Source organism: Prionailurus viverrinus, chromosome D3 (genome assembly GCF_022837055.1).
Source record: "Prionailurus viverrinus isolate Anna chromosome D3, UM_Priviv_1.0, whole genome shotgun sequence".
Taxonomy (NCBI): Eukaryota; Metazoa; Chordata; class Mammalia; order Carnivora; family Felidae; genus Prionailurus; species Prionailurus viverrinus.
In genome coordinates this window covers 25096566-25121017 of record NC_062572.1, presented here as the reverse complement: position 1 = coordinate 25121017, position 24452 = coordinate 25096566, and the positions used below count along the sequence as shown (strand labels likewise).

General features: G+C 36.5%; 1 protein-coding gene across 5 annotated transcripts in view; it reads right to left on the bottom strand.

Annotated features, from left to right (window-relative positions):
* Window positions 1–24452, bottom strand: part of TTC28 (tetratricopeptide repeat domain 28) — a 635539-nt gene that overhangs the window by 584292 nt on the left and 26795 nt on the right. For 4 of the 5 annotated variants that reach the window (XM_047827138.1, XM_047827139.1, XM_047827140.1 and 1 more), the window contains exon 2: window positions 11522–11800. The exons of the other annotated variant lie outside the window; for it this stretch is intronic. In XM_047827138.1, coding sequence (XP_047683094.1) covers window positions 11522–11800 — 279 coding nt within the window. The remainder of the gene's footprint in view (window positions 1–11521; window positions 11801–24452) is intronic. 5 annotated transcript variants of the gene reach the window in all.

The window sequence follows — 24452 nt, the reverse complement described above, 5'->3', positions numbered from 1 at the left end:
GGTTTTCTTTTCCTATGGTACCCTTAAAGAATATAACTATTTTTTATAACTCACAATTCACACTGAAATGATATAAACTACTTCACAATAGACTTGTCTGAAAAGATGTGATTCAAGAAAATTCCAGACCAGAAACATCTAGGGTAAAAAGTTAAAACAAAATACAAACAACTAAAGAGGGGTATGTTCTAGGAAGGGGGGTACGTGAATATGTACCGCACTAAGTGTATAATCTGATTGACAAAGAATACTGGGGAAAATTACAAGGATGGCTGTAGGTTCTTGCCTTTCTATATATATGCCCTTGGGTAATCCCATCCTACATGGTTCTGGGCTTGGCCATGTGACCTACTCTGCCCCAGAGGATAATAGCATATTTGGTAGAAAGAGAGTCGTCAGAAAATGCTTGCACATTGCTGCTTCCACTCTCCTGTAGTTGGGGGAATCCTATAATTGCCATGGGAAGAAGCTCGGGAAAACCTGTAAAATGATGAGAGGCACAAGGCCCAGTTAAATAAATGGTTGTTATTTTAAGTCACTGTTTTGGAGTGATTTGTTACAAAGCAAAAACCAGTGGATACAAGTACAGACCAATGATGCATTTTTTTTTTAATCATGGAAAAGAAGCAGAATACCAAAACAATGAAAAAAGATGAATATGCTAAATTTTAAAAAAGGAGACAAAGCAACTGAATACCATTATCAGGGGAAAAAGCAGAATGATGCTTGCATTTATAGTAAATGCCTAATAGATATTTACTGAAATCAAATAAATGAAATATAGCATACTTTAAAAAGACCAGTAGGATCTGATAAGTTATTCAAAAGAGTATATGTCCTCTATAAGTGGCAAAAAATAATTCCTCCCCTTCCCTCTGCAACAGATATATCTTAATGGAATATTTTACCCATTTTGTCATCACACTTTTTGAAAAATGATCAGTAGAAATTGGAAAGATTCAGAAAATTACTGAGATTATTATAAAGTGAAGAGAAATGGTCAAAAAATTATTGGATAGTTTGAAAAAAATTATGTGTGTCTAAATACAAATATCACCATGAGGGTGATCACCATTAATAATCATAATATATTAAAAAAACTATATGTGAAAAATGCTCTGCTAAGTGCCTACCATTATTTTATTTAATCCTCAATACAACCCTTTCAAGTTTGTGATATTAACCCAAATTACAAATGGGAAAACTGAGGCATATGAAAGTGAAGCAACGTGTAAGGAGGAAATAACTTAGCTCCAACTCCAAAAACCTGCAGTTCTTGCTTCACATGTATATTGTTTCAATATACGAGGATTTCAGTTACCACAGTTAAATTACACCAATTCCCTAATACCACAATTCAAATTTCAATTACCATGGTATATTAACTGTGAGTAAATGCATAAAGTACAAATTCCACTGCTGGTTTTTCAGTCCACAATTGCTACATAATTAAGAGTTATGCATCATGATTAATGACCAATCACATCACTCATTTCAAAGTCTGTGATGATTGGTCACTGCATACATCTGTTATTCAGCTCACACAGAAACAGCAAAAAGGTGGTTGTGTTGCCCCTTTATCTTCCAGTGACAAACCCGTGTGGACATTTTATAAAAATGGGTTTTGGAAAAGGAGAATTGAGGAACAAAGATGAATGCAGCAAAGAAATAAAGAGTGATAATGCGGAAGATAAAATTCAGCTCAAACACAAAGACAGTTATAGAAGAAAATAGTGGACGATGGGAATGTTGACACAGCCACTGTTGAAGAGGTCCAGTTAGAAGAACTTTGAGAATGAACTTGTCAACGTAAATGAGGAAAGTGGTTGTGACCAAAAGGCTAAAATGTTCCAGAGAACATTATTCTGGCAAAATTACTGTAACTGCAGGAATGCTCAGAGATATTTCACACTGAGGATTAACATTTTATAAGCTGACCCAAACTAGAAAGTAGTATGACAATTCACCAAGGCACAGAAAAGATACTCTGTACTGTAATTTATGCGATGAGAAGAAAGCAACAAGAACAATTCAAATAACTACAGAGAAGTTTTATACAAAAAAATAAAACAAATTCTCAATGTTTCTAACATTTTAAAGCACAATGTACTAAATATCTGTTTTAATAGTTTTTCCATTCTTGGGGCACCTGGATGGCTCTCAGTTAAGTGTCCAACTTTGGCTTGGGTCATGATTTTGCCATTCATGAGTTCGAGCCCCACACTGGACTCTGTGCTGACCACCCAGAGCCTGAAGCCTACTTTCAATTCTGTGTCTCCCTCTCTCTCTGCCCCTCCCCCTTGCACGTGCATGTGTGTGTGTGTGAGCTTGTGTGCGTGTGCGTGCAGGCACGATTTTGCTCTCTCTCTCCCAAAAATAAACATCAAAAGTTTTTTAAGTAAAAAATTAAAAAAAATTTAAAAAGGCCACAGAACAGTTGAAATCATTGCAAAGTTCATGTAAGATTTTTCAGCTTGTACAGTTGCTTCTATGGTACTGTCCTACCATGCAAAGTGAAGACTGCCTGTACATCCTATTTACATTATACTATGCTAACTCACTAAATACATGAAAGGTTTTAAGGTGGGAGATTTGAAAGAAATGTTAGATCCCTTCCACAACTGATTAAAAAGTGAATTAAATCTATTGAGGAAATTGGCTAATTAAGAAAAAAGAAAACTTATATTGTCAAAGCTTATGGTCTGTGACATCTACTTCCTTAGAAGTCTTCAAGAAGGAAATGCACAATTATATCTCTTTTCTCTTTGACTTAGACACTAAAGTAAAAAGAAAAATTTAAGGAGGGACAGCTGGGTGGCTCAGTCGGTTAACCATCCAAGTTCGGCTCAAGTCATGATCTCACAGTTCATGAGTTCAAGCCCTGCATCAGGCTCTGTGCTTTGAACACAGAGCCTGCTTCAGATCCTCTGTCCCTCTCTCTCTCTGCAATGTCTGGGCTATAGTAGAAGACAAGCTTTCCAGGCACTTTCAAGCTAAAGACTCAGATACACACACATTTATGTGTGTGTGTGTGTGTGTGTGTGTGTATATATATACACACACACACATATATATATAAAACAATATAAATAATTAATTGAAATTAGCAAAATGACTATCATACTCACAGAAGCTCAATGTAGCTTTCAGGGAAAGATGAGAATTGAATTAGACAAGCAGAAGCAAGGAACAAAACTCCAGGCACAGTTTGGCATAAACAGGAAGAAGAAAAAGGAAAAGACACAATCGATAAGAAGAGCAGGTTTGTCATCCCAGCAGCAAGTAATAAAGGGGGAAATATAACCATTTGTGCAGAGTCTTGAATATCAGGTTACTTGGAAACACGAAACAACAGAAAGTTTTTCATTAGAATATTGTTACAATAAAAAAATTCACGACAGGGGCGCCTGGGTGGCTCACTCGGTTAAGCGTCTGAATTAAGCTCAGGTCATGATCTCACAGTCCGTGAGTTCGAGCCCCGTGTCAGGCTCTGTGCTGACAGCTCAGAGCCTGGAGCCTGCTTTGGATTCTGTGTCTCCCTCTCTCTCTGCCCCTCCCCTGCTCATGCTCTGTCTCTCTCTGTCTCAAAAATAAATAAAAACATTAAAAAAACTTTTTTAACTTACAACAAAGTAAGAATGAAACTATAATAACCTGGACTATAATACTGGCTGTGAAAATACACTGCATAAGATATATAAGGAATACAGAATGCAGAAGGGCTATTCACCAATATAATGAATGAATGAAAAAGGAAACAGAAATAAATATTGTAAATGAATAAGACGAGTAACTAGGAACAATGACCCTAAAAAGAGAACTCAAAACATCAAGAAAGCTACTTGGCCTAAGGAAGCAAGATGACTTTGTTGGGATCCACTGAAAATGAGGAACCTTAGATCACTGAGAAGACATCACTTCTGTTTCCACTAACTACTGAGCAAGATCCTAGTGAACCCACTCCCACAAAGAAAACAACTACAAAATCTAGATACAACACAAAAATAACCTACCTGAAAGCACTGGAGAGGGAATAGAAGCCAACAGATTCTGGAGGAAGAGAGCTGTTAAGTGAGTTCCCAATCAGAGTGGTGACCAGGGTGACTGGAGCACTGTCATTCTGCCTGGGGAAATCAGAATACTGAAGCACAGGAAACCACTACCTGTGGCCAAGGAGGAAAAGAATCCCAGAAGGACAAGAACCAGAAAAGGGATACTCAAATTCTCTACCCACATCTTTGGCTAATCCTTGAGTAGCTCAAATAACGACAAAATATCTGTACTGAAACTAGAGCTGCAATTCAAGAAACAAAGTATGCAATTCTATTCTAACCAAGATAATAACCTGCCAGGGGCCCCTGGGTGGCTCAGTCAGTTGAGTGTCTGACTCTTGATTTTGGCTTGGATCATGATACCAGGGTTGTGGGATTGAGCCCACAATCTGAGCGTGGAGCCTACTTAAGATTCTCTATCTTCCTCTGCCCCTGTACCCTCTCCCTCTGTCTCTAAAAAAATAACAATTAAAATAATAACCTGCCAAACAACATCAATAACAATCAAAAACAATGAAAAACTCTCAAAAGAAAAGAACAAATCAACTCAAAAAGTAGTCAAATAAACCAATAAACATCAGGAAAAGAATAACAGGAAAAAACAGAGAATACAAATAAAATGGTACAGAAAAAAAAATCAACATCAATAATTACATTAAATGTTAATGAACACAGATTCCAATTAAAAGGCAGAGACTGAAAAAATTGATTTAAAAAGCAAGAAACAGGAGTGCCTGGGTGGTTCAGTCAGTTGAGCATCCAACTCTTGATTTCCACTCATGATATGAACTCTATATTCATGAGATTGAGTCCTGCATCAGGCCCTGTGCTGACAGCATGGAGAATGCTTGGGATTCTCTGTCTCCCTCTACATCTGCTCCTCTCTGAGCTCGCTCACTTTTCTGTCTCTCTCTCTCAAAAATAAACTTTTTTTAAAAAAGAAATAATATATATTGTCAAAAAAAGATGAATATGAAATGTAAAGACCCAGAGAAGTTGAAAATATAGGGATAGAAAAGATACATAATGCAAAGAGTAAGAATAAAAAAACTGAAGTGGCTATATTAGAATCAAGCAAGATATACCTTACGACAATAATTACTACCAGAGATAAAAAGGGACCTAGCACAATGATAAAAGGATCAATTCATCAAGAACACAGAATAATAATAAAGTGGTATATGTTAATAACAGAGCTTTAAAAATTATGAAGCAAAAATTCACAATATTAAAAAAAAGAACCAATTCCAAAATCTTAGTTGTGGATTTTAACTTCTCTATTCTAACAACTGATGGAATAATTAGACCAAAAAATAATAAGTCATCAAAGACCTAGAAGACATCAACAGTATCAATCACCTTGAGTTAACTGATATCTATAGAACTACACCTAACAACTATAGAATACATATTCCTTTCAGGCACTCATAGCAGGTTTCACCAGGATAAAACATGATGGGCCATAAAACAAGCCCCAGTAAATTTTAAAAAGTTAATATCATGTCAATTGTGTTCTTCATCCACAATGGGATTAAGTTAGATATCAACAATAAGAAAACTTTAAAAATAAGAAATATTAGGAAATTTGACAATATACTTCTAAAATAACCCATGGATCAAGTAAGTACTGCCAAGGAAAATTCAAAACTATTCTAAACAGAATGACAAAATATGACATCAAAATTTGTGGGATGCAGCAAAAGCAGTACTAGCAAAGAAAATTTTGGCTTTAAGTGCTTATATTTCTTAAAAAAATAAGAAAGGGCACCTGGGTAGCTCAGTTGGTTAAGCATCCAACTCACTCAGGTCAAGATATCACAGCCGTAAGATCAAAACCTGCATCAGGATCTGTGCTGGGTGCAGAGCCTGCTTAAGATTCTCTCTCACCCTCTCCCTTTGCCCCTCCCCACAAAAAAATTAAATTAAAGTTAAAAAAAAAAAAAAAAGATTTAAGGGGTGCCTGGGTGGCTCAGGCAGTTAAGTCTTCAATTCTTGGTTCCAGTTCAGGTCATGATCTCATGGTTCATGAGTTGAGCCCCACATCGGGCTCTGCACTGGCAGCACGGAGCCTGCTTGGGACTCTCTCTCTCTCCCTGCCCCTCCTCCACTCACTCTGTCTCTCTCTCAAAATAAATCAATAGGGGCGCCTGGGTGGCGCAGTCGGTTAAGCGTCCGACTTCAGCCAGGTCACGATCTCACGGTCTGTGAGTTCGAGCCCCGCGTCAGGCTCTGGGCTGATGGCTCGGAGCCTGGAGCCTGTTTCCGATTCTGTGTCTCCCTCTCTCTGCCCCTCCCCCATTCATGCTCTGTCTCTCTCTGTCCCAAAAATAAATAAACGTTGAAAAAAAAAAAATTTTTTTAAAATAAATAAATAAATTAATTAAAAAAAAAAAAGAATATTTAAGATCAATGGCCTAAGTTCTCATCTTAAGAAAAAAAAGGAAGGGGTGCCTGGGTGGCTCGATCATAAGTGTCCAACTTCACCTCAGGTCATGATCTCACTGTTTGTGGGTTTGACCCCCATGTCAGGCTCTGTGCTGACAGCTCAGAGCGTGGAGCCTGTTTCAGATTCTGTGTCTCCCTCTCTCTGCCCCTCCCCCACTCACACTCTGTCTCTCTCAAAAATAAATATTAAAAAAAAAAAAAGAATAAGGAAGAGAGAGCAAATTAAATGTAAAATAATTATAAAGAAGGAAATAAAGAACAGAAATTGATGGAAGAGAAAATGTACAATAATATTCAAAATCAATGAAATTAGTAGCTGATTGTCTGGAAAGATGAATAATATTGATAAATCTCTAAGCAGACTAATGAGATAAGACAGAGAAATTAATTAATATCAAATTAATAACAGGAATGAAAGAAAGGACATCACTAAAGATCCTACAGAAATTAAAAGGATAGTAAGGGAATGTTATCAACAAATTTATAGCAATAAATTTGCAACACAAATTATATGTAAAAATTAAGTGAAACAAACAAAATACCAAACTAAGAAGAAACAGAAAACTTGAATGGTCTTATATCAATCAGAGAAATTGAATTCATAATTAAAACTTTCCCACAGAAGCGTCTGGGTGGCTCAGTCAGTTGAGCGTCTAACTCTTGATCTCGGCTCAGGTTATTGATCTTGAGGTTCATGGGGTCAAGACTGGCATCAGGCTCTGTGCTGGCAGCGTGCAGCCTGCTCGGGATTCTTTCTCTTCCTTTCTCTACCCCTCCCTCCCCCTCAAAATAAATAAATAAACTTTAAAATATAAAAAGATAAAAATAAAACCTTCTCAAAAAGAAAACTACATGCAATTATGGCTTAATTGGTGAATTCTACCAAATATTTAAGAAATAAACAATGCCAATCCAACAAAAACTCTTTCAAAAAATACGAGAGAGAACACTTCATTGTATGAAGCCAGTATCACTCTGATACCAAAATCAAAGACATCATCAGAAAAGAAAACAGATCAATATCTTTCACAAAGATGCAAAAACTCTTAGCAAAATTATAGCAAATCATATCCAACAATATTTAAAAGGGATTAAGACATAATAACTAAGCGGTATTTATCCCATGGAAGGCAAGCTTGGCCTAACATTCCAAAACAGAATCAATTTAATTTATGATATTAACAGACTAAATGAGAAAAAAATTATAATTTCAATTAATGAAGAAAAAAATGACAAAATTCAACACTCAGTCATAACAGAAATTGAAGGGAACATCCTCCACCAGATTAAGGACATCATTCTCAACAAAGAAAAGCTCAATGTCTTCCCACTAAGATCAAGAATGAATAAGGAAGTTTGCTGTCACCATTTCTATTCAGAATTAGACTGGATATCCTAACAGGTACAATGGATCAAGAGAAAGAAATAAAAAGCATATGCAAAAGAAAAAAAGACCTGTCATTACTTACAGGTTATATGATCATGTGCAGAAAAAATCCTAAGGCATCTGCAAAACACCCCACTAGAACTTGATAGTGAATTTAACAGGGTCACATGATACAAAGTACAAAAATACATTCCATTTCCATATACTAGCAATGAAGAAATAGAAAATAAAAATTTTTAAATCGATTTATAATAGCATCAAGAAGCAAAATACTTAGGAATAAATTTAATAAAATAGGTACAAGACTGAACACTAGAAACTACAAAAGGTTACAAAGGAAAATGAAAGAAGGACTAAATAAATGGGGACAGATACCATGTTCATGATTAGAAAACTGAATAAAGTTAAGGTGGCAATTCTTTCCAAACTGCTCTAAAAGTTCAATGTAACCCCGTTAATTTCCCAGGAGGCTTTTTGAAAAAATTGAAAAAGTTATGGTTTCATAACTTATATAAAAATACAAAGACTGATAATATCAAAAACAACCTAGGAAAAGAAGAATAAAGATGAAAGACTCAGGGGAGCCTGGATGGCTCAGTCAGTTAAATGTCCAACTCTTGATTTTGGCTCAAGTCATGATCTCAGTTTGTGAGATCAAGTCCCATGTTGGGCTCCAAGCTGACAGCAAGGAACCTGCTTGGGATTCTTCCTCCCTCTCTACCCCTCCCCAACTCAAACATGCATTCTCTCTCTCTCTCTCTCTCTCTCTCTCTCTCTCAAAATAAATAAACATTAAAAAAAAAAAAAGATGGAAAACTCACAATATCTGATGTCAAGACTTACAATAAAGCTACAGTAATCAAGACAGTGTGCATTTAGGGCATAGGATAGATAGGTCAGTGGAACAAAACAGAGACCAATAATAGCACCATACTTTATGGGGTCAAATGATTTGTGACAAAGGCACCAAAGATCATTCAATGGGGAAAGGATAGTCTTTTCAACAAATGTTGCTGGAACATGATTATCTATATTGAAAAAATAATAATAAATCTTGACCCCTATCTCGCAACATACCGCAAAATTTACTTGAAATGAATCAAAGACCGAAAGGTAAGAACTATAAAAATTCTAGAAGAAAACCTAAGAAAAACTTTATAACCCTGAGTAAGATAAATATTTCTTAAACAGGACACAAAAAGAATGAACATAAACAGACAATAGCTAAGAGGCAGTTGGAGATAACTATCATAATTTGGTAATAACACTGGGCTTATTCTTTTCAGAGGCTTTCATAACCTCTTTTGCAGCCCATAACACACCAAAATCATTTCTCATTCAGACAAAATAGACACAAATAAAAGACTCTATCCAATCGCTGGAGCCCTGAGATATTTACATAAAAAATTACCATAGAGGGATGCCTGGGTGCCTCAGTTGGTTAAGTGTCTGACTTCAGCTCAGGTCTCACTGTTCGTGAGTTTGAACCCTGCATCAGGCTCTGTGCTGACAGCTCAGAGCCTGGAGCCTGCTTCAGATTCTGTGTCTCCCTCTCTCTCTGACCCTCCCCTGTTCACACTCTGTCTCTCTCTCTCTCTCTCTCAAAATAAAATAAACATTTTTAAAACACTTTTTTTAATTACCATAAATAGAAATTAGAATTAATGTTTTCCCTAATCACACTAGACAATAATGACATTTCAGAAAAAGACTTCAAAAGGCAAAAAGATTTTAATGAGAAAGTTAGAAAAGCCAAATAGGAAGACCAATAATAGCCCCACACTGTTATGCTCAAATGATTTGTGACAAAGGCACTAAAGATAATTCAATGGGGAAAAGATAGTCTTTTCAGCAAAGGAAAAAAAAATTGATAAAATTTCAACAGACATATCTTTACAACAAAACAGTACAACTTAACCTTCTTTTATATTGTAAGTATATTCCTAGAAAACTAAGTATAAAATAAAGTTTTTATGAAATGGAAAGAATTTATACAGTAGTGGAAATTTCTTTATAAATTAATTTTATTATGAATCACATTGTATATGAAAACCCTTTCATGATTTCAATAATAAAAACTAATTTACATGTTACATAATTCTAGATATTCCTAAATTAGTTTTCCTTGAAGCCAAATATGGAGCTGAAATATTAATGCAAATGGTAAACATAGAACAACTTCACTTATCATACGGGGAAAAACATCAGAGACTAAGACTTGATAAGATTACCTTAAAAGGTTGATTTGTTTTATCTATAATCATAAAAATGCACCTTTTTCAGCTATTTTGTGTGTGTGTGCTAAATCGCAAGAGGGTGACAAAAGAAAGTAGAATGACAGAAAAAGGAAAAAGATGAAAGTTTTAAAATGTTCACAAATATAGGAAGGACATAAAATAAGTGGATCCAAAAAAGGAAAGAATGGAAATACTTAATTTGAGAATTAAGCTATTTATCAGGCTCGTTGCAATCAACCACAGGTTTAAAAGAAAAAGGGAAAGAGAAAGAGAAGACACATGCCAAGCTTTGCTAGAATAACTTACTTACTTGTACCTTCAATAAAAATGTCACAATCATAGCTATTATCTATCAAATGCATACTATGTACAAGTAACAAATTATCTCTGACTCTTAAATGGCCTCACAAGATAGGTATTATTATTCCATTTATCTTAACCCTAGAGAGGTTAAGAAATTTACCAAAAGCCAGACAAAAGAGAGCCATTAACAAAAGAGAAGGAATTTGAACCTGGGTCTGTCCTTTGAAAACAGCATTCTAACCCCCAAGTGGTGTCCTATAACAATTTTTTAAAATAGATTTTGTTTGATTTGCAGTAATTATAGTTACAAAACAACTCTGTTAGGGAATTACACAATACTAAACAATTCATGAGGCAGCAGCAATACTGGAAATTCCACTGAACGAGGCCAAAAGTACCTACCACAGTTAAAGTATAAATTAATATAACTATAGCGTTAATAAGACAGTAAGAATATTTTTTAAATCTCTAGCAAATATCCATGAGCCTTTGTTAATGCAACAGAAAGCCAAAAATGGTACCAAATGGTTTCGTGGCTCAATAAAAAGGATCTCAAACACTTCAGCACATCTTAATGGGGGTTAGACGGCAAACAGGCACACTGAAAATAAAGTATATACAAAACAAAGATCATTCAAACCTTAAACTATCCAAGGGAACATAGATAATTAAAATGATGTATTAGGAAAAAAAGTTTTTCTGGTTAAATACCATTCTGAAAACAAGCAATGATTGACAGAATAAAATTAATTCTTTTAAATTCAAAGAAAAAAAACATCTCCATCTAAAACATCTGTGTAAAAAGGAGATGTGGAAACCTATATATAAATGACTAAAATGTATCCTATCAAGAAGCTGAGTAGAAAAAAATTTCAAATTTCAAACATACAGGAAAAGAATTAAACTTGAACATGGAGAGCACTATTACAAAGCATAAAAAAGGAAGCCATTCACTACCATACCAGCTCAATGAGGCCATTCAACATTTTGCTGAAGTACAGAGTATCAAAATATTAACAACTGCAAATTCAATGAAATGTTACATTAAAATAAGAAATCAGCACAAAAGATTCTGTGAAAGTAAATGAAATTTCTACCTTTGGCCATTTGGGATTGAGAAGTCGAGCTTTGATTGCATCGTCCAGTGCCTTGTCATACTGCTGGATTTTCATATAGGCTGCAGATCTATTGCTGTATAAGATGCAGTTCTGAGGGTCAACAGCCAGGGCTTCATTGTACAGAACAATAGCTGTATGAAAATCTCCATCATGACAGGCCTGGTTACTCTGACGAACTTTCTCAACAAATTCAGCTTTGCTCAACACTGGTCCATCAGGACTTCTCCGACCAATAGTCTTAGCACCAAAGAGAGGAATCTACAAACAAAGAAACTTTGTCAGATAATCCAGAGGGTTTCTTTGTCTGAATTTCAAGAGAAGAGGGACATTCTGGGGTGCCTGGGTGGTCCAGTTGGTTGAGCGTCTGACTTCGGCTCAGGTCATGATCTCACGGTTCGTGAGTTCAAGTCCCTTAATCTGGCTCTTGCTGTCAGCGCAGAGCCTGCTTCAGATCTTCTGTCCCCCTCTCTCTCTGCCCCTTCCCTGCCTGTGCTCTCTCAAAAGTAAAAATAAATAAATAAAAGAACATTCTTCATGGTCTGCTTTATATAGTAAACTTTTGTAGCCTGAAAGTTAATAACCTTTCAAAGAAGCAGCCAACATAGTACTTTGAATGCATATATATATATATATATATGTATATATATGTGCATATATATATATATGTATATATATATGCATATATATATATATACATATGTATCTGTTTTATATATATACATATAGTTATAAACATACATATTTAGGGGTACTTGAGTGGCTCCGTTGGTTAAGCATCCTAATCTTGATCTCTGCTCACGTTGTGTTCTTGTGGTTCATGAAATCGAGTCCTACATCAGGCTCTGCACTCACGGAGGAACTTGCTTGGGATTCTCTCTCTCCCTCTCTCTCTCAAAACAAACTTTAAAAAACATGCATATTTATGGGGCGCCTGGGTGGCGCAGTCGGTTAAGCGTCCGACTTCAGCCAGGTCACGATCTCGCGGTCCGGGAGTTCGAGCCCCACGTCAGGCTCTGGGCTGATGGCTCGGAGCCTGGAGCCAGTTTCCGATTCTGTGTCTCCCTCTCTCTCTGCCCCTCCCCCATTCATGCTCTGTCTCTCTCTGTCCCAAAAATAAATAAGCGTTGAAAAAAAAAAAAATTAAAAAAAAAAAACATGCATATTTATATTTATATTTTTTGGATTGACAGAATGACTGAATAAATGAATGAATGAATGAATGAATGAATGAGTGAATGCAAAAGAATACTTAGACTTTTTCCTGGCAATTTACAGTTCTACTAAGTGAGGGTGCCTGGCTGGCTCACTCAGTAGAGCATGAGACTCTTGATCTTGGGACCTGAGTTAAAGCCACATGTTGGGTGTAGAGATTACATACACACGTGCATAAAGTTATTTATATTAAGGGAAAAAATACAAATACAAGTCAATACAGAAAACATGATCTAAACTATATTAAGATAGTTGCACTCAAAAATGAAATAAATGATGAAAATAATAACTATGCTAAGTTATCTCTGGATATAAAATTATGGGTTATCTTTATTTTTTTTTAATTTTTTTAATGTTTATTTATTTTTGAGAGAGAGAGAGAGGAGGGGTGGGGGCAGACAGAGAAGGAGACACAGAATCTGAAAGAGGCTCCAGGCTCTGAGCTGTCAGCACAGAGCCCAACGCAGGGCTTGAACTCATAGACCACGAGATCATGACCTGAGCCGAAGTCAGGCACTCAACCAACTGAGCCACCCAGGCACCCCAGAGTTACCTTTCTTATCCAAATGTTATACAGTAAGTATATGTGAGTTCTAAAATTAAAATATTTAAAAAATTTAAAAACATAAATTTTAATGTATCAATGAATCTTTTAGACTGACAAATTTGGTAATTGGGCTTCTACCATGGAATTTCAAAGACAAACACCAGTTTTTGGAAATCACCAAAAAGAAAAACAAAATATCTGCCGTAAACTGTATCTTGGCAATTTAAGACCCGTTTTTTATGTTGATTTCTTCCAAATCATTAAGTTTCCTATGACTTAATAACACTGACCTTAAAACCAAAGGGAGTGAATGAGTCAAACGTTACTTATTTTTAAAATAGGAAAATTAGGAACTGCATCAGAGTGCCAAGAGAAGAAACTTAAGACATCAGTATCCAGAGAGACAGTTTGCAATTCTAAGCAGACTTGCCCTGAGTACAATTAAAACAAAAAGTGTAAAGTATAATTTTCTTCCTCACGTCTTTCTTTAAGACTAAGTCCCTCCATTCAAAAGAACACAGGGGTGCCTGGCCGGCTCAAGTGGTAGAGCATGTGACTCTTAATCTCAGGGATATGAGTTCGAGTCCCATGTTGGGTATAGAGATCACTTAAATAAATAAATCTTAAAAAAAAAAAAAAAAAAGAGGACAGATCTGAGATGTAACACAACCAATACTTAAAAAGTACCAGACTCTTCACAGAGGACAAAGGACAAATTCCACAGAAAGGAGGAAAAAAGCAGAGCTAATCTTCACACAGACAATTACTATTTTTCCTGTTTACAGGAATATCATGAACTAGATTTCCATGACAATTTGAAACATTAAAAATATTCTTGGGGCACCTGGGTGGCTCAGTTAGTTGTGTGTCCGACTCTTGGTTTCCAGCTCAGGTCCTGATCTCACAGTTTGAGAATTCGAGCCCTGCATTGGGCTCTGTGCTGGCAATGCAGAGCCTGCTTGAGATTCTCTCTCCCTCTCTCTCACTGTGCATTCTTTCTCTCAAAATAAAATAAAATTTAAAAAATAATAATAATAAAATATATTCTAGAAATGTCCAATATCAGTGTTCAAGTTATATCTCTCAACTTCCTCATACTGGAAGTGACAAACCAAGATTGTATTCTGGTTAGTCTGTTGTTGCTGTTTTAAATTATGATCATGAAACATACCGTTTGAAAATTAACGGACTATGTAACATTTACCAAACAAGGATTTTCCTTTAAAGAGTCTTGATTCTTAATTTTTTTATCCACATCATCAAACCAACGTATTGAGGTACTGACAATGTACAAAACTGATTTCAGGGGCGCCTGGGTGGCGCAGTCGGTTGAGCGTCCGACTTCAGCCAGGTCACGATCTCGCGGTCCGGGAGTTCGAGCCCCGCGTCAGGCTCTGGGCTGATGGCTCAGAGCCTGGAGCCTGTTTCCGATTCTGTGTCTCCCTCTCTCTCTGCCCCTCCCCCATTCATGCTCTGTCTCTCTCTGTCCCAAAAATAAATAAACGTTGAAAAAAAAAATTAAAAAAAAAAAAACTGATTTCATTTTGGAAAATATAGTCATCAGGAGTCCAAAATAAGGGCAGTACTAGCCATAAGTTATGAAAACCAAATCTATATTTGAAAACTCAAGGGTATGACATAAAAATATAAATAACAGCCTTTAACAGTAAAATGGTTAGCTTCAAATGTAGCTTAAAAGTGAAAAAGACATGATCCTACTATTAGAGCATCCCCTCCCTACTTCTCAGAGTAATAATTTGGTTCAATGCCAACACAAATAAGAATCAAATTAAGAAAAGTTCTGCATTCCACTACCTCCATATACAGTAATATAAAGTAACATTTCCCAAATTATGCACCCCTAAGAACCCTAGGTCCTCACGATACTTGGAGGAACAAGGAAAATGAGTTTCTGCTTTAGTGGAAGACCTCAGAGCTTTTATTTTACACACTGTGAATCTGAGACAGGAGATACCATACATATGAGATCAAAGGATCTTTTTGGTAGAGTATGTTCCCAGACAGGAAGTTGCTAAAACTCTGTTATAAACTAGAGCGCCTAGCTGGCGCAGTTGGTAGAGTATGTGACCCTTGATCTCAGAGTCATGAGTTCAAGCCCCATGTTGGGTGTAGAGCCTACTTAAAAAACAAACAAACAAAAACCCTCTGGTATAAACTACTAAATAAAGCCTCTGAGAGCAAAGTAAAACACCATGGAAAAGTGCTAGTGCAGACAGATTATAAATACTAGATTATAAATAAATACTAAATCACCACCACCACATGTCCATAAATTTAAAAGAAAAAGGCACTCTAATAAGTGTCCACAGAAGCTTCTAAACTGTCAAACTATGCCTGTTTCTAATAAGCTAGTTATGGTGTTATCCTTAGGAGGCTAATAAATAGCATTTTGTGTACGGTTAAAAAAAGGAGTATAATCTAGTTCCTCTTTATCTTCTCTGCTATTAATAAACTTGGCATGACAGAGAGGGGGGAAAAAAGGCCCCTGCATGTATTTCAGATTATATATACAGTACTTGGAACAACTGGCCATATTAAATTCAGAAACAGAGTGGATAGTACCATGGAGATCTTAAAAAATAAAATCAAATTTCAGGGCTCCTAGGTGGCTCAGTCGTTAAGCATCTGACTTTGGCTCAGGTCATGATCTCACAGTTCGTGAGTTCAAGTCTCATGTCAGGTGAGCTCAAGCCCCACTTCAGGTAAAAACATGATCCCACTTTGGGTGAACCCCACTTATTTCTCTCTCTCTCTCTCTCTCTCTCTCTCTCTCTCTCTATCCCTTCTAGGATTCTGTCTCTCTGCCCCTCACTCACTTGTGCTCTTTCTCTCTCAAAAAAATAAACTAAAATAAAATAAACTTCTGAATCACTAATTTAGTTAGATTCACTGATTATAATATTCTTTCTTTTCTCATATATTTCCAGTATTTACAGTTTAAGGATGTCAACAAATATTAACATGGTCGATATTTTTCAGTGATCCTCTGACAAACTCATCTTGAAATGATAGTGGCAATAACATAAATGAAATAGGCTCAGAATACTCAGTCACGTACAATTACTAAACTGTAATAGTTCCAGACCAGTTATAAATTTTGAGCATTCAAATGATACAGAAAAATACTTATCATCCTTTATATCAAAAAATGATACATGAATCAAAGAATTAAATGTTTAAAATAAACTATTAAATTATTAAAATGAAATATAGAAGAATTTTTTATCATATAAGCTAAGGAAGGCCTTTCTAATTATAACACAACCTAAAGACATAAAAGACATAAATCTGACAACATAAAAGCTTTAAATACCTAAGTAAGAAAAAATAAATTTAAAAAAAGTGAAAATATGAGTAACAAATCAATTTTAAAACTCTTTGCAACATATAATAAAAAGCTAATTTTCTTACTATATAAAAATCTACAAATAAGAAATCCAATGGACAAAGAATATGCACAGGCAGATAAGAAAGGAGATCCACATGGCTTTTAAGCACATTTTTTTTAATGTGTGACTTCAGTTTTTTTGTTTTTTCTTTTAAAGTAAGCTCCAGGTCCAACATGGAGCTTAAACTCTCGAACCTGAGATCAAGAGTCACGTGCTCTACCAACAGAGCCAGCCAGGCACCCCATGACTTCAGTTATTTTAAAAGAAAATTAAACCTTGAGATATTATTTTTCTTCTCTCATGCTAATGGAAAAAAATTATCAGTACATTTTCATAGTAAGGGGAATAAAGAAAAAGTTACATTCATACATTGTTGATGGAAGTGGTAAATGATATGATTTCATTATAGAACTAAGGAATAGTTACAAAAGGTACGTATCCTTTGAATTCTAGAAATTTTTTCCACTTCTGATAATTTATCCTGAAGGCACATTTACCTATGTAAGCAAAGTCACATATGCAAGATATTCATAACAGCATCATTTGTATTAGCATGAGGTTAGAAATAACCTAAATGTTAGACAACAGAAAAACAGTTTTCATTACATCAAAATAATCAGATCAATAATTGACACTACAAACCCAGCCAAAAGAATGAGGCAGGTTTTACATACTGATATGGAAAAACAGAAAAGAATCAAGTTGCAGAACAGCAATACAGAATATGTTATATCCCATGAAAAAAGGGGTGGGGGGAGGAAATAATACATAAACATACATACAGTTACATGCTTAAATATATATGGACTAATTATGCCGGAAACAATACATAAACCAGTAGAGTAACTGCCTCAATAGAAAATTATTTCAGGACTGGAAAGGATTAGGAAGGTACCCAACATTTCCATTTTATACTATCTGATATTTTACTATATGCATATATTAGCTTTTTTCAAAATATGAAAAAAAAACCTCTGAAAACAGAGCATAGCTTACTATTATATATTAGGGCACACACACACACATATATATATGTGTATATATATATATATATATATATAGTTGTAGAATCTGTTCACTTTCTAAGTATGTCTGGATGAGAAGACAAAAGGGAGATACAAAACCAGCCTTTGTCCCCTGGCCCAGAGCTGCATGGCCTACAGGAAGGGGGCTACCACTTTTTAAGTCTTACAAAGTTATTCTCCACTCACCAAGTTATTCTTATGCCTAGAGAGTAGGACCTTTTTTGAATTTACACCAAAGTCCCATATGGATAACACATATTAGTTGTATATTTCAAAAACAAAATAGGTTAAGACAAAATCTCACTGGAGAACTGACCTTAAAATAAAGAATTCAATGTACATCCCAAAACTAAACTATATAATACCTCAAATTAGCAACTTTGTGGATGGGTTTACAAGATGTGACATAACAAATGGCAGGATTAATAAACTGGAAGAAAAGTCCGTAGAAAATACCCAAAATGAAATACACCCAAAAAGAAAGGGGTGGGGGAGAAAGTAGGTACACAAGAGACATAATAAGAAACATGCCTAAGAAGTCTAACACACCTACAGTGAAATCTCAGAAGAAAGAGAAGGAAGTAGAAGCAATATTTGAATACCTCATGACCAAGAATTTTCTAAAACCGATGAAACACAACGCATAGAATATTGAACCAACTGTTAAGAACTTCATTCAACCCCAAAATAACAAAAAAACTAGACCTACACAAATCATGGTCAAACTCCTAAAAACCAAAAACAAAGAGAAAATGTTAAAACAGATAGAGGACAGGAAAAGACACATTATCTTCAAAGCTTAACAGAAATGAGGGAAGATGAAATAGCTAACCTAAAAGTCTATACGCAGAGAAAATATTGTTCAAAAATGAAGTTGAAACAGGAGCCATCATACAGTGCTGGTAGAATTTTAAATGGTAAAGTTACTCTGGAAAACGGTTTGTCACATCCTCAAAAAGTTAAACATGGAACTATCATATGACCCAGCAATTCCACTCCAAAGCATTTACCCAAATGAATTGTTGTGTTCCAAACAACTTGTACACAAATATTTACAGAAGCATTATTTATAAAAGCCAACAACTCAAATGTCCATCAACTGATGAATGAATAAACAAAATGTGGCATAGCCATACAATGGAACAATGAAAAGGAATAAACTACTGACACACATGAGCACATGGATGAATCTTTTAAAACACTATGTTAAGGGAAAGAAGCCAGACACAAGGCCACACTTTGTATGATTCCATTTATATCAAATGTCCATGAAAGGCATGCCCATTGAGACTGAAAGCAAATTACTGGTTGCCAGGGGGCTAGAGGTAGGGGAAAATGGGTGACCCAATGAGGGCTTTTTTTGAAGGTGATGGAAATGTTCTGGAATTAGTGGCGATGGTTGTGAATATACTAAAAAAACACTGAATTGTATGCTTTTAAATGGTGAATTTTATGGTATGCTAATGTATCACAATTTTTCAAAAGGTAAAATAAATATTTGTACAAACAAACCAAAACCAAAGGAATGCATCAACAATAGGCCTTCACTAAAAGAAATATTGAAGGAAAACAGAAATGTAGTAAGAAAGGAATAAAAATAATAATATGTTATAAATAAATACTATTATTCTAACTATAATTACTTGTGAAGTTTAAGATAGATGGATAGATAACACAAAATACAGGAGGTAATTAATAAATGGAGATCAATAACATAACATGTTTTATGTCAGACCGAGAAAGTCATTATGAGAAAGCATGTTTTCTAGATATTATAAAAAGTATAAGCTTGCCACCCCACAAAATGCTAATAGTTCATAACTGTTTACTTCTCTATTTTTAGTAAAAATTCAGGCTTTTTGAAGGCTTTAAATTTTAACATATGCAATTAAAGCCACTAAGTTTTGCAGAAAAGGAATCTTCAGAAAAGAATTTTAAGCTGGTTATGACTGGCTAAGATTAGAATACATTTAATTAAGCAAATGAACTTTTTAATATATTTTTTACTTTTTTTCTTTGAGAGAGAGAGACAGAGACAGAGCACAAGAGGGGGAGAGAGGCAGAGGGAGAGAGAGTAACAATCTTAAGCAAGATGCACACTCAGCGTGGAGCCCAACACAGCACTCAATCCCACAACCCTGGGACCATGACCTGAGGAGAAATCAAGATTGGATGTTCAACTGACTGAGCCACTCAGGCACCCCAAGCAAATAAGCTTTAATATAAAAAGTAAGTTGGTACAAAATTAGAATTTGGCTGTCTCTCTGTTAAAAGGACAACGTTTTCTTGGACTCTTGGTCTGCTCTTGCTAAGAGAGTATGAAAGATTTTTCTTCACCTCTTAACGTAATCTTCAGAGAAAACAAAGATTGTGTGTCCTGGCAAAATAATTTACTGTGTTGACTTTATCAGGTGTTTAATTACTCAAGAAAGCTGAATATTCTCTATTTTTTTTTTAATTTTTTAAAATGTTTATTTTTGAGGGCGCCTGGGTGGCGCAGTCGGTTAAGCGTCCGACATCAGCCAGGTCACGATCTCGCGGTCCGTGAGTTCGAGCCCTGCGTCGGGCTCTGGGCTGATGGCTCAGAGCCTGGAGCCTGTTTCCGATTCTGTGTCTCCCTCTCTCTCTGCCCCTCCCCCATTCATGCTCTGTCTCTCTCTGTCCCAAAAATAAATAAAAAACGTTGAAAAAAAAAATTTTTTTTTAAATGTTTATTTTTGAGAGAGAGGCAAAGAGCACGAGTGGGGGAGCAATAGAGAGAGAGGGAGACACACAATCGGAATCAGGCTCCAGGCTCTGTGCTGTCAGCACAGAGCACGATGCGGGGCTCGAACCCACAAACCATGGGATCATGACCTGAGCCAAAGCCAGGCACTTAATCAACTGAGCCACTGAGGTGCCCCCTAAATCCTCTCTGTTAAAAGAGCTATGGTTTTTTGGTTTTTGTTAGTTGGGTTTCTTTACAATGAGGTAACTTTCTGTATTTGCCTGCAAGTCTTTTATGGTCACTATGCTTAGATGGATAACTGTTGTTTCACAATAACCTACCTGACCAAGTATTTTAAAACCTTTGATATTTTTGACAAACTTCCCCAAACCAAATCCTAAATGGAGTTCTTTTAACTTTGGGATTTTTCAGAGGGTCTCTGGAATATCTCAAAAGATTTATTCTCTCTCTCCTTCTAAAAAAGGTAATGTTAATTTGATGTTACATTATATTGGAAGCATTATCAAAAAATAATACTAAGCTTTCTTTCTGTTACCTTTGTATATGTATACCTTATAAGTATGCTAGAAATTGTATGAAATTCTTAGAAATCTGATACACTCTGGTATATAATGTTATCTGTCATAATTCCAGTTATTTTAAAATGTTGTGTATCACAGAAATAACCAAATTTCCTTGTTGTTTCCACTGTAATGAACTCTCTCATCAGATCTTTAACAATGGGGATTTAAAATCTTTTGTCATTTACAGAGTTATTGTTGTACTCAAATGTTTTGCAAAAGTGTTTCATTGTCAAGAAGATTAATGGAGGGATGCCTGGGTGGCTCAGTCGGTTGGGTGTCCAACTCCTGATTTCAGTTCAGGTTATGACCTCATGGTTTGTAAGTTCAAGCCAGGCATCGGGGCTCCGCACTGACAGTATGGGGCCTGCTTGTGATTCTTTCTCTCTCCTTCTCTCTCTGCCCCTCCCCTGCTCATGTGCATTCTCTCTCTCTCTCTCTCTCTCTCTCTCTTCCTCTCTGTCTCAAATAAACTTAAAAAAAAAAAAGAGAAGATTCATGGAAAGGATTTTGACAAGTACAGAGTTCTGAAAGCTTTAAAATCATAAACTAAACTGGATTCAAGCAAAAAAAGTACTAATTATATGGGACTGAATTAACTAAGGAGGAATATTATAAATTTGTATGACTTTTCGCCTGAAACATTGCTGGCTTTTTAATGTTTTGGGGTTTTCCCCAGCTTTAAATATACTTTTTCTCTTAAGCTACCTATGACTTACAATTTGGTAAAGTACCCCATTGTAAATAAAGATAAAAGACTTACTTTTTCTCCCCATTTGATCCATCCAGAATTCAGAAACTCCTGAGGTATTATCTTCATAGCACTTTAGCTGTTTTTTTTCTTTTAATGTTTATTTATTTTTGAAGGAGACAGAGAGGGAGACACAGAATCCAAAGCAGGCTCCAGGCTCTGAGCTGCCAGCACAGAGCCTGATAAGGGACTAGAACTCACAAACTGTGAGATCATGACCTGAGCTGAAGTCAGACGCTCAACCGACTAAGCCACCCAGGTGCCCCCAGTTATTTACATAAGTTCATTAAGAATATGTTCTCCATATAACAGGACACAACTGGAAATGTTGCCAAGGCTTTGACTGGAAAAGTACTGCAAGTAAAATCTGATGGTCAGTCCTTGGCTTGGCTTGGCTTCCTAGCCTCAGAGGCTTTTAAGAATCCCACCCGAGATAAAAAGTTTCAGCAAAACAGCCTTAAAAAGAGCTTATATGGTCCATCACTATTCTTGCTACATTTATGTAAGTAATCAAGCCAAGTTAGATGCAAACAAATTAGTTTTACTATAATTATCTTTTGTAGAAGAAAAAAATGGGGTAACTGTAGAGAGAAAAATTATGTTTGTGTACCTTTGCCTAGATTAGCCTCTAATCCTGTCAATTGCCTTTGAGGTTTCGTTATATACATGTGACTGGATTAGATCCTGAATTCTAAGTTTCCTCAAATATCTGTCTACAACTCTCCAAATTAACATTTCCAATTTTCTCCCACCTTCTAATTTAGTCTCCTTAAGAACAAAGACTTCCCACAAATCTCCCTGGAAAGGACTATACCAGGGTTTCCTCACTACCCAGTCGGCAGCCAAACCTCAGAGACTCGGGTCTCTGGGATATATCCTTGAATCTTGGGTATATACCTCACAGCTGAGTAAGTTTCCACCTGACATCTGGTCCTATACACCAGCTGGACACCTCAAAATCAAATTAACTAAAAAGAGCAGGAGCTGACCTCAAGATAAACTGCTCCCAATGCCACATCAAGACTACATACTCTCGGGGCGCCTGGGTGGCGCAGTCGGTTGAGCGTCCGACTTCAGCCAGGTCACGATCTCGCGGTCCGTGAGTTCGAGCCCCGCGTCGGGCTCTGGGCTGATGGCTCGGAGCCTGGAGCCTGTTTCCGATTCTGTGTCTCCCTCTCTCTGACCCTCCCCCGTTCATGCTCTGTCTCTCTCTGTCTCAAAAATAAATAAACGTTAAAAAAAAAAAAAAAATTAAAAAAAAAAAAAGACTACATACTCTCTCGGGCACCGGGGTGGCTCAGTCAGTTAAGTGTCTGACTTCAGCTCAGGTCATGATCTCACAGTTCGTGAGTTCAAGCCCCGCATCAGGCTCTGTGCTGACAGCTTAGAGCCTGGAGCCTGCTTCAAATTCTATGTCTCCCTCTCACTCTGCTCCTCCCCTGCTCATGCTCTCTCTCTCCTTCAAAAATAAAAACATTTTTAAAAAATTAAAAAAAAAAAGACTACATACTTTAACTAAACATGAAATCCTCTTCTTTCTTTCCTTTACTCAGCACTGGCCTGGAAACATAATGCCATCATTCATGTATCCCAGACCATTGTTAAGGGTAACAAACTTTCAACTGCTGGATTTTTCATCAAGAGCTCTGATCTATCCATGATGCTAGAGACACTCCCCCCCCCCCCCCCACCCCACTCTGGTCTTTTTCCTGTCTCTGGTTAACAACCCCAAACTTGGGGAACTTTATGTACAAGCTCTATACAAAGAAAGGAACACAGGCAAGGATAACCAGAATAAAAAAGCATGTGTGGTCTACAAACCCTTAAAATTTCACTGGCTTCCACAGCTGTCACCTTCCCAGTACTGAACCACGGACTGAAATGGGAATTACCAGGAGGCACTCATGATTCTAGATTTGCTTCCTTTGGCAGGGCCCTACTTCCCTGGCCAACACCACCTGCTGCACCTGGATTAACACTCATGGAGAAGCTGAAACTCAGGTACATAAGATTACTGAGCAAGCCACTTGGCTTAAAAAGATGACTCCTTCAGGGCGCCTGGGTGGCTCAGTTGGTTAAGCATCCAACTTTGGCTCAGGTCATGATCTTGAGGTACGTGAGTTCGAGCCCCTCATCAGGCCCTGTGCTAACAGCTGGGAACCTGTAGCCTGCTTTGGATTCTGTGTCTCCGTCTCTCTCTCTCTCTGCCCCTTTCCTGATCACACTCTCTCATTCTCTATCAAAAATAAATATTAAAAAAAAATTTTTTTCAAGTGACCCCTCCAATGAGGTCTTTCTTTGACCTACCTGATTTTGATTTGTTTGGGTCTTAGGGACCATGGTAAGTGAACTCCAGATGTTGGGAATTATCCTGCTTATCATAGTCATAGCAGTCTCCCTAGCATGCTGTATTCTCTCAAAGGCTTTAAACACATTTGCTCACACTTACCACCAAGCAAATGATCTTCCTAAGACTGGAACGTCAGAAAAGGAACAAAGAGATGACCAACTTTAAAAAAATGTGAACCTGAAGTTGTGCCCTGTGAATATAAGAGATTAAGCAACAAATGTCATGAACACCACACAAAGGATCCACAAAAACTTCAAGAGCTTCAGAGCAATAGATTGGAGTGACGTTAATGATTTAAATTTTTATCCTGTCTCTCAGTTAATGTGA